General features: G+C 34.2%; 1 protein-coding gene across 1 annotated transcript in view; it reads right to left on the reverse strand.

The window, feature by feature from the left end:
* Positions 1-6,764: 6,764 nt before the first annotated feature.
* LOC107712575 (E3 ubiquitin-protein ligase NEDD4-like) overlaps positions 6,765-12,282 on the reverse strand; it is a 27,715-nt gene continuing 22,197 nt past the window's right edge. Inside the window, exons 15-21 of the mRNA XM_016517885.1 lie at positions 11,363-11,484; positions 11,083-11,188; positions 10,633-10,634; positions 10,303-10,400; positions 9,118-9,214; positions 7,930-8,002; positions 6,765-7,847 (exon numbers count right to left, since the gene is read on the reverse strand). Coding sequence (XP_016373371.1) covers positions 7,745-7,847; positions 7,930-8,002; positions 9,118-9,214; positions 10,303-10,400; positions 10,633-10,634; positions 11,083-11,188; positions 11,363-11,484 — 601 coding nt within the window. The 3' untranslated portion in view covers positions 6,765-7,744. The remainder of the gene's footprint in view (positions 7,848-7,929; positions 8,003-9,117; positions 9,215-10,302; positions 10,401-10,632; positions 10,635-11,082; positions 11,189-11,362; positions 11,485-12,282) is intronic.

Here is a 12,282-nt window from a genome sequence, read left to right on the forward strand (position 1 = left end):
CACTCCAGACCAACATCTTGTGAAGTGAAAAGCTGTGTGTTTGCAAGGAACAAATCCATCATAAAGACGTTTTAACTTCAAACGGTTGCTTCCGGATAAAACATGAGTTCATAATCCATAATAACGCTTCCTCCAGTGTCTCATCTGAGTCAGGAGAGAAATATGCACACATTAAGCACTGTTTACAAGCCAGAACAGTCCAAAACCATTCTAAACAAATAAGTGAGTGGATTTTTTTGGCTTGTAAACGGTGTTTGCTCTGTGCATATTTTTCTCCTGATTCAGACCAGACAACTTTTCAATGGAGAAACTGTTATTATTGATTAAGGACTCGTATTTTAGCCGGAAGCAACAGTTTGAAGTTAAAAGAATCTTAACGATGGATTTGTTTCTTACAAACACGCAGCTTTTGGCTTCACAAGACATTAACTGATGGACTGGAGTGCTGTGGATTGCTTGTGGATTATTGTGATGTTTTTATCAGCTGTTTGGACTCTCATTCTGACGGCACCCATTCACTGCAGAGAATCCATTGCTGAGACACTGATGCAATGCTACATTTCTCCAAATCTGATGAAGAAACAAACTCATCCTAATCTTGGATGATCTGAGGGTGAGTAAATGTTCAGCAAAGGTTCATTTTTGGGTGAACTATACCTTTAATCTCAAAAGACATTTGAGCAACAATGACACATATCGGGGCAAATACACCAATGCAACTTACTTGCGATAGTCAAGCGGGCTCTCTGGCTGAGAATAGATCCATATTTGTTCTGGGCAAGGCACTGGTAGAACCCTTCATCTGATTTGTCTTTCCGACTTTCCACCTCTGAGATGAACAGAGAGCCGTTGGTGAGCAGGTAAACGCGCTCTGACTCTGTGAGCGCCGCTGCGTTCTTCAGCCAGCGGATGCCGATGGGAGCCTCGCCGTGGGCCTGACAGTCCAAAACCACAGCGTCCCTCCTCAATACGGTCACATCATGGGGCTCCTTTATAAAGAATAGCTCACTAAAACTCGTCACATCTGCAGAGACAGACAGAAGCAAGCGACTCAAACTGTTGCCATTGAGTGAGACTCTGAGATGAGTTGCTGTAATCATATTTGACCTGACGTAATCCTCTTATTCATGGCTCATAAAGTCAGAAGAGACTCCATCCTTGTCTAAAGAAGAGCTGTAATTCATTCCCAGCATGACATTTAGCAGCCTAGAATGACTAGAGCTGCTATGAAAGCAGAAAAAAAAAATATCGAAACAAAAAACACATTTAAAAGGATCTAAAAAGAGAATTTCAAGATTGTAATGTTATGAATTCATGATTTGGAAACATTTGAGTATATTTATGAGATGCATCGGTCTTTATAAATTATAAAGTAGCTTGAAATGTTATTTGTGTGCATGAACAGAAATAAAGAGAAGGAAGACGAAACATTTAAAAATATCAAAAAAGGGTTACACTAACTATAATAACTTTGATGTCACTCGCTTTCACATTATAAAATGTTTCAAGTATTATAAAATGTTTAGCATAGCAGTCATATTGAATTCAGTCAGATATGACAATGCATACAGACAGAAGCAAGCGAGTCAAACTGTTGCCATTGAGTGAGACTCTGAGATGAGTTGCTGTAATCATATTTGACCTGATGTAATCCTCTTATTCATGGCTCATAAAGTCAGAAGAGACTCCATCCTTGTCTAAAGAAGAGCTGTAATTCATTCCCAGCATGACATTTAGCAGCCTAGAATGACTAGAGCTGCTATGAAAGCAGAAAAAAAAAATATCGAAACAAAAAACACATTTAAAAGGATCTAAAAAGAGAATTTCAAGATTGTAATGTTATGAATTCATGATTTGGAAACATTTGAGTATATTTATGAGATGCATCGGTCTTTATAAATTATAAAGTAGCTTGAAATGTTATTTGTGTGCATGAACAGAAATAAAGAGAAGGAAGACGAAAAATTAAAAAATATCAAAAAAGGGTTACACTAACTATAATAACTTTGATGTCACTAGCTTTCACATTATAAAATGTTTCAAGTATTATAAAATGTTTAGCATAGCAGTCATATTGAATTCAGTCAGATATGACAATGCATAAATATAAGTCTCATGATGTAACTATCACTAATACTAATCTGTTATGCATTATATATTATGCAGGAAGGCTTGTTAATATCATAAAGATTTAAAAGGATCTAAAAAGAGAATTTCAAGATTGTAATGTTATGAATTCATGATTTGGAAACATTTGAGTATATTTATGAGATGCATCGGTCTTTATAAATTATAAAGTAGCTTGAAATGTTATTTTTGTGCATGAACAGAAATAAAGAGAAGGAAGACGAAACATTTAAAAATATCAAAAAAGGGTTACACTAACTATAATAACTTTGATGTCACTCGCTTTCACATTATAAAATGTTTCAAGTATTATAAAATGTTTAGCATAGCAGTCATATTGAATTCAGTCAGATATGACAATGCATAAATATAAGTCTCATGATGTAACTATCACTAATACTAATCTGTTATGCATTATATATTATGCAGGAAGGCTTGTTAATATCATAAAGTGACACTCAAATAGTTTTCTTTTTATTAGATATATTTCAGATATTATATTATGATTAACTTATATATGTAGTTCCTAAACATTCATGGTATCTCACCAACTATTTGATTATGCATGAGGCAGTTTGTTATGCATAATATAATACGATAATGTATATGAATGATGCATGAAAGTTAAAAACACTACATTAGGAAAATGTGAATGTGCAATAAGCCTCTGTGATCAGAAGGATCATTTGAATCTCTTGAAACACGTAACATTTGCATGATTGCCGATGCTGCTTTGAAGTTTGCTACATTGTGTTCCGCGCACGTGAGTGAATCAAATCAATGTAGCAGTCAGTGTGTAACGCTCTGACCATTCATTCAGTTCTATGAAATCACTTATTAAAATAAATATGAATAAATATACATTTAATCATGCTTTATATGTAAGTTTTAAGTTTCAGTGCATGACATCCTTCATCCAGGACATTTAAGTCACGAAAGATCCTGACGTTTAAGTTCACACATAACTCATTTCTGTTCCTGCAAATATGAAATAAACGCTCTTACCTGAGATTGATAGAAATACTGCAAGAAACAGCAGATGCTGGTATAAATCCGTTTTGAAAGACGCCATTTACTCTGCTAGTCCGAGCATGCCTGAGCCCGTGGCTTGCGGACTCGAGCTCCACACACTTTCTGACTGAACGGAGCGCGCCATGCTGCTGAGTGACCGCTGCGAGCGCACTACTTCCTGCGGAAGAGCACCGGTCCCAGAGAGCGCTGCGTGACGCGGCTAATCAGTGCGTGAGGAGATTCCTCCGCGTGCAGCGTGACGTCGCAGGGATTCCCGCTCCTGAGCAGATATAAACACGAGCGGATTTACCTCCTTTTTTTATTATTTATTATTTTTATTATTATTTTTATCAGTTAAAGTTCTTAATGATTGAATGACGCTTTCAAAATCATCAATTATTTACAACTTGAAATAACATGAAACAATATGTTTGTGCTGATCATGTGATCTTTGCTGTTATTTCTGTTTTGCATGCAGTGTTTACAGTAATATATATATATATATATATATACACACTTACAGTTTGTATGTTTACAGTTTACAGTAATATATATATATATATTTGTGTTGTCAAACCATTAATCGCATCCATAATAAAAGTTTGTGTACATAATGTGTATATTTATTACGTATACATAAACACACTCACACTATACATTTAAAAAATATTTACATGCATTTATAAATTTATGTTTATATTTATATAAATATATTTTATATGTAGGTGTAACATTTTTTTTTAAATATATGCATGCATGTGTGTGTTTTTATATATACTGTACATAGTAAATCTACACAGTACACACACATTATTATAGTACACATAACTTTTATTATGGATGCGATTAATCGCGATTAATCTTTTGACAGCACTAAATACTGCTAATAACTGTTTTTTGATCAGTAGTTAATTAAAACATATTGTCATAAAGCCTAAATTGATTAGGATTAAAACATATTGTTCTCTTCATCGTATTTATCAATATTTGTGTTTGTTATTTTTCTGTTTATTGTTTACTGTGACATCCAAAGCCAGAAGATTGTTGCAGTGGCTCAGAATACTGTAGCATTTGAACACTTAAATCACACTTTTCAATGCATTAGACAAAAACATATTAAAGTGCGTGTCTGAATCTGTGTCTCAAATGCTGCAGGATCAGCAACAACTTCCCTTTTCTCCATCCAGCATTCAAATCTACAAAGCATTTGTGTCACTGAAGAGTCCAAATCTGAACATGTGACAACTAGCCCCAGTCTTTCATACACTAAGGTTGTTCTACTGTGTGTGTGTGTGTGTGTTGGTCAGCTGTCTTATTTCAGTCTTATGTCTCTCTCTCTCTCTCAGCTGATGGATCAGACCCAGATCTGCCCAGTATCGATGGCTTGAGCTGGACAGCTGCAGACTGAAGGAACAGTATTGATCTGCTCCTGCTCTCCCTCCGGACAATAGTTCTGCTCGGACTGCAGGTCAGGAAGAACAATACATCTGTTTAGTGAATATCAGGAGAAAAGAGCCTGAGTTCAGTTTCCCACAGTCAGCAAACACAGAGAAAAACAGCAGACTTCAGCCATTTCTAAAACCACAAAAGCTCTATGTATCCTATAATTGGTCTATCCTATTGGATAATAGGATAATTGAGAAATATTTAAAATGTGAAAAAAGTGAAAAATGCTTTTTAAATCTAGTCTTGTTTATATATTTATAACATGTCACATTGCATAAAACTTCCCAAAAGTCAACGATACAGGAATATATAATGTAATTGTATTCTAAATTGACATTTATATCTCAAAACATTAAACCCAATTATAAATAACAATTATGATATAATGATTAATAAGACACACACACACACACACACACACATATATATATATATATATATAGTAATTATAATAAAATAATAATAAATCATTATTAATAATTGTCACAATAAAAATGTAAGAAATCTTGCAATGAATAGTGTGACTGTGAATAAATTCTACTGTAGTTTAATAAACCTGAAACAGTTGTTATTCATCTCTGGTTTGCTGTGTCGCCGTGATTTCACATCTGAGTCGTGAGGATGAACAGAGTTATCTGTGTCTGGGGAAAAACACGTCATTTATTCCATTTCATTTTGGAAACAGCAACTGCTAATATGCTAATGCATGAGATCTGATCAATAAGGGATAAAATCAATATGAGATTCTCACAACAGAGCGAAAGAAGATCCGGCATGTATTCTAGGACCCTTCTCACTGGACACTTTCCCACATCACCCCGCCCCTCGGCAGAAAGCCACACCCCTCTGACCCCAGCACAGCAGTGTCCCAGAGGTTGAGTGAAATGGTGTGTGACCCATCAGCTGACCTCTGCAGGACTGTGGGCATAAAGGGGGATGGGAGAGAAAAGAGAAGAGAAAAGGGGAAAACAACAGCATTGTCACTCACTCCTGTGGTAAACGGGCCCACAAACATCCTCTACATCACTCAACACTCTCACTCTGCTCAGCTCTGAGGCTTTTACTACTTTAACATTATATGTGAACATGTATTTTAATGTATTTAACTCTATTATTTCATGCAGAATATTCCAAAAAGTATATTTAGGCAATATCTAATGTATTCGATCAATAAAGTATTATTTATGCCACAACACAGCACACGTTGTAAAGAAGTTTACAGCGATATTGCGCCCCCTTTTGGCAGAAATCAACAGCGACGCGTCCGATTTCCACCTGCGCTGTTACTGCTGCCTAGTGGACATTTAGAGAACTGCATCACTGGACATATCAAATACATAACTTTACAATAATTATCACGAGAACATGTTTTCTATTTATTTATAATGACATTTATTTGTAAATAAAATATATATTTATATGAATAAATATTAAATAAATATTCAAAACTATTTGTATAATAATACTAATATAAATATAAGTTTTTCATTACCATTTGTAAAATGTATAAAAATAATACACATAAAAATACAAATATAAATAAACATAAAAATAAATGTTATTCAATACAATTTGTACAATAATAATAAATAAATGTTACTCAAAACCATTTGTATACTAGTACTAACCGTAACAATAATATAAAAATAAATGTTATTCAATATCACTATATAATAATAATAAAACAAATAAAAAAATAAATCCCATTGGTCTACAAATAAAAAAATAATAATTCATAAAATAAATGCCATTCAATTCCATTTGTATAATAATAAGTAAAATAAAATTATTAGTAATAATTAAATTATGTACCTTCCAGAAGAGGATGCGCTTGCCCAGCGGTGTTTCCTTTCTGTTTTAAACATCTTCAGGCTTTTTCCGTGCTGCATTTATCTTTGTCTGCTGACTAGCAGGCGTTTCCTGTTAAAGTTACTTTGAAACAATATGTGAAAAGCCTCTAAGCGTACATATATAAACATAGAAAAATTCTAATTTTAGAAGAACATTTCAAATGGCACTTAAGAGGCTTTTGCATCTGAACTCTTCATGTATTATGACAACTGCTTAACTAATAACTCTTAAAGACTGTAAATAAAGACCACACAAACCTTAATGAAGACATCACATGGGAAGTCTTTTTCATTTTATTAATTTCCCAAAAATATGCAGCCATAAAGATCGGCGTGACCATTAAAATCAGCACAATTTACAATAAAACGAAAGACACTTTTGCTCATAAATCTTTAATAGACAATCCTTTCTGAAACTCACTCTCGTCAGTGCCAAAAACATTTGTAGAAATGCAGTTCATATAATAGTGTCTAATTAAACAACAGTATCGACGATAAAAGTGTTTCCTCATTAAAAGTTGCTCGTCAGCACACAGAATCGAATAGTTTTATAGTACAAATGAAGGCAAAGTTATTTAACAGTCTGATACGTTTCTTGCAAGACAAAATGTGCCTACTTTAAGCAATATTTAAGCTGTAAACATTTAGTAAATTATATAAAGCAATGATTTGTCTCAATACAGCTTGACTGAGGTGATCTATACATAGTAAGACTTGAACCTTATGATTTTAGAAAAATGCTTCAACCTTCAAAAGCAGTAAAAAAAAAAGATTTTAATAATCATATGGTTTTCAAAAGTGGGCAATCTGTAAACAAAAACACATGTAAACAAAGTCAAAGTGAGGAAAAATCATGATTAAGAGCAATAGAGCATTTGATCTGTACAAACAATGATGCCTGGATACATCAGAATTTTTAAAAATTCAAAAACAAATGAAAAAATAACATTATTTGTACAGACTGCCAGAAATATAATGGTCTCACATTGTGCATGTTGGGAAATCTCATCAGCCAAATAGTGCACATCCATAACGCGTGACTTAAAAGCTCATATTAGAAATACACGATTCCTCAATTATGCTCAAATGCATAGATACGATCAAATCTATAGATGTTTCGAAATCTTGTACGTAGAGACATACAGCTGTATGCAAGAGTACATTACAAAACTTTATTCTGTAAACATCAGAAACATACAGATTTGTGATTTTATAACGGTGTGTCCTCGTTTCCCGTAGAGCCGCTCGCACATGCCCTGATGGTCCTGATGCTGTCGCCATGGTTACGCTGTTGCCGTGGCAGCCGGAGTCTAATCCACCCCATCAAAGCCCTGAGCGTTTTCAATCGCCATGAGCAGCTTCTCACGGAGCTCCTCGAACGACTCATACGGAGGGAGATCCAGCCGGTTGAAGCTGACGGAGAGACACAGGACAAGTCATGAACGAGACAGGAGAGACAGGTAGACAGGTGCAGACACACAGACAGATCCCTCACCAGGTGTGCGCTCGAGGCAGTTTGTCCCTCGCACCCCACTGTTCGATAGTGAACAACTGCGGCCCGTTGGATCCTGAGAAATCACAGAAACACAGAATGTCATTTTATCAAATACAGAGTTCTGGCATGAAACTCTAGATGGCGCAGTCCGATAGGTCTAACTCAGTCTGACCTAATGACATCATTATCACATGGCACAGCTGATTGGTTCTCTCCTGTATCGGTAGCCAATGAGCTCGCTGCTCAACATTCAAATATATGACTAGTGCTTGCAGTAGCAGTTGCAGCTTGCTTCAGAAACCCTCCACCTTCCCCAGCTCCACCTGTATAGATCTGCTACGAGGTGATTCATGTATGCTATATGGGGGTTATTCATATGTGTTATATGTGCAGCAGCAGTATTTCTTACATGCTCACAGCAGCATGTTGTCCCTGTACTTGCTCTGCAGCAGCAGCAGCAGCAGATCTATTCCGCCAAGACCAAATACATTAACATTGTCATGCACATTACCATGCCAATCCTTCGAGAGAACTGCATTAATATTATTAACGGAGTGTCTATTTACACTGAGTGCAAATAGCCGCCTTGTTAGCAGAGGCTATTTACACTAACTCCGCCCACCAACGTGTGATAGTCAATAATGAAAAAAGACGCTTGTTAAACATCAGTTTCAGTGGCGTAGATGGTAAGGCGCATTCTTTTTGACGAGTTCGAACCCACCTTTTGCCGAACTTTTTTTCTCCCTTTCAAATCTCATATAGCATCGGAAAGGCATTTCTTTTCAATAAGAATGAAGGAAATAATCAAAAAGTTGAAAATAAAGTATTGGGTAGGTGTAGGGAGGGCTTTATTGACCCAATAAGGTGACATCCATTTAATCATTTGAATTAAAATTATAATTTACACTCAATACATTATTACTGCGTACTGTTTTATAATGTACTACAATACTGAGGTGCAGATAATTGCCACTATTTGCAATAAGTAGTATAAATAGCAGAAAATCTAGCTATTTTTAACAGTGTAAATAGAATCTATAGCTATTTGCACTTAGTGTAAATAGCATATCGTTAAAAAAATACTGCTATTTGCACTTAGTGTAAATAGAATCTAATTTGTATTTTCACTTAGTGCAAATAGCCGCTGCCTAATATTAATGAGCTTCATGAGATGGGGGCGTGGCTTACCGTAGAGCTCAGCGAAGCCGTTCATCGGTACGCGGGACGTTCCCGTCACAAACTGCAGCAAACGGATTCGCTTCTCTGCATCCATCAGCAACACCGTCTGAATTACCATCAACAAATTCAAATCAATTCATTCTGTAAGTTGTGCTATAATACTGCAGTTACAGTGATTTTACCATGGTTAAGAGGGTTTTAGCTTTAAGTTTTAGCTACTTGCTATGTACAACAACAACACTTAATCATGGTAAAAATCACCTACATCATTAAGTACGGCTGCTCAATTATAACAAAAGTCAGAATCACTATTATTTTGTTCAATACTGAAATCATGGTTATTTTGTGATTATTAACAAGTATTTTATCACGATTACTCATAGACATTAGAAACATCATGTATTTATTCAAGTTTTTTTAAATGTCTTTTCGACATTGGATATGCCTGAATATCAAATATAATTTGACTGGAAAAAACAAAAAACAACAACAGAAAAATAAAAATAAATTAAATAATTTACACAGAATTGTATTAATTGTATTTAGAAATAAATAATATTAAAAATAATAAATAAAAATAAATTAGATAAAAATAAATATCTACCTCTGGATTTATATATATAAAAAAAAACACATAAGAGCATCTGCAAAACTGAGTGCGGCACAATAACTGCTTTATCTCTACTGTTTTTATGATCATTCAAAATTGTTATTAAAATTTAAATTTGCCCACAACAATCCTTAATCATGGTAAAAATCACTGTAACGTGATTTTTTTTAGTGGCTTAGTACTACCTATAATTAGAGATGCTCAATTAAGGCCAGAATCAAGATTATTTTGTTCAATGCTGTGATCAAAATTATTGCACGATTACTTATGTGCGTGTGTGTGTTAAAATAAAAACTAAAATAATAAATAAAATAAATCAGATAAAAAAAAAAATATTATTAGAGGAACTATGTTGTTTTAGTGCATTTCTACAATCTATTAAAAACTAAAAAAAGAGCACTGCTGTAATGGAAAGGGACACGCTGAATTTATAGCAAAATAGACAAAACTGAATACAAGCCCAATAACCGTTTTTATAATCGCTTTAAGCCAAAATTACAACTAAAATTAAAATGAGATTTGAACAAAAGCAAATATGATTTGAGTTTTAATAATAAAGAAACATGTCAGGAATCAAATCTGACCTTCCAGAACCAGATGATGACAGGGTGATTTGGGTTGTAGCCATTTTTATATTTGGTGTTTTTAAAAGTGGTTTCCTTGAAGTTTAAATATAACAGAACTGATAAATTAAAAAACGATATGAAAAAAAGAAATAAATGTAAATATAAACATATATAAACAAGATATTTATATATAAAGAAATAAAATAAATTATAAAAATTTATGTATGTATATATATATATACACACACAGTATATACACAGTATATATACAGTATATATATATATATATATATATATGCATTAAATTAAATCAAAATAAATACGAGTGACTATATCATTGTAGTGCACTTCTACAACCTACTGAACATTTACGAAGGGGCAAAAGCAAACCAATGTAAAGCACTGTTTACTGTCTACTATTTTTTTTTTATTGCCACCTCGGTAAATTACATATTTAATTCAATGAGTGTACAGTTATTTATCATAATATAAACCGGGTATTTCATATAGAGTTAGATTAGATTAGTGTATCTAATTTTGTGTAATAATGTCCATTTGAGGCACATTGCATTGTGAAATACAGTATCTCACAGTCATATACTGTACATTGAAATATTTGATAAATGCAGTAGATCATCCAAGTATTGCATGCAAAAAAAAAAAAAAAAGGACTACAAAAATAAATAAATATATATATATTCACTCTGCACATTATACATAGAAGTATTCAGCTATTTTGTAGGTAGTGTGGTAGTGTTATTTCTCTCTCTGAAAAAGCGCTAAAGTGACATTTAGAGCTGATGCTGATTGGTTGAGCTGTGCCTGTCACTCACCACTGACTCCATATCCTGTAACGTGATTGGCTTCTGCAGCATCATCTTGTAGAAGGGCCGGATGAAGAATGCTGTGCAGACAAAATCATTTAAGTGTAAATGATGACAGAATTATCACTGTAGTTACATTTAGACATTTGTTGCCCTTAGTACATCGGTCTGATTGCGTGCAGCGTGTCTATAGATAAAGTCAAACACTGTGAATATGAGTTGTGGGCATTTATTGGTCTTGACAGGTTACTCACCATCCAACAGCTTCCCGTGATAAACGGCCATCCCAGCCACCCGGCCGATGAACTTAAAATAGGACAGATGGTCCTCGTTACACAGACCTGAGTTGGGGTTGATCTGTAGGGTGTAGTTATCCCTGCAATATTCATACAGCAGCATTTTTAAAACTTTCTAAAAGATTTTAGCACGTTCTTAATAGGGCTGTCAAAATGGCTGAAAAACTAAATTCGAATTTTGTACTTAAATATTATCAATATTTGAATTATATTTGAATTTAAAATGCATAATTTCAGTTAGGGGGAAAAAAGCTTTTGGCTTCCCTCTTGAGGCCACAAGAGGGCGCATCGAGCAAAATATTACTAATGCACGTTTCTTCAAAGCAATAAAATAACATGACTGTTATTTAAAAAAAAAAAACTTTTAAAAAAGTGCATAATGTTTAAAATAATGTTTAATAAACCATATATAATTAATTAAGTTGCTTAAACAATTAGAAACAAAACAGCATCATGCATGTATGTATAGTTTAATACAAAGGACCGAAAAGCAATCACAAAGAGTAGGCTACTTTCTTCATTTAAAAACATGAGATGCAATGGGATGGATAAAAATCGCCATAAAGTCTTGAGACATGATTTATAAAAGTTGAACTTACTTTAATTTTACATGGCTTTCTAAACATGCCGCTCTCTTGTGCGAGACGCGAGTGCAACGCTGATAGATGTCCCGCTAGAAAATGTGATAAATATGCGTTCTGTGTAAACGGCTTGGTTTCGGTTTCGCCGTAAACAACATCTTCGCCACACTGATGCTCTCGTTTTCTGCAATATATTGAATGAACAACGTAGCAGCGCCGCATCTAGTGGCTTCAACTGGATAAGCTAAAAAAAGCATTAAAATTCAATGACACTTACATCGTCATCGCATCTCGTGC

The sequence above is a fragment of the Sinocyclocheilus rhinocerous genome, unplaced genomic scaffold, assembly GCF_001515625.1.
Source record: "Sinocyclocheilus rhinocerous isolate Xijiao unplaced genomic scaffold, SAMN03320098_v1.1 scaffold868, whole genome shotgun sequence".
NCBI lineage: Eukaryota > Metazoa > Chordata > Actinopteri > Cypriniformes > Cyprinidae > Sinocyclocheilus > Sinocyclocheilus rhinocerous.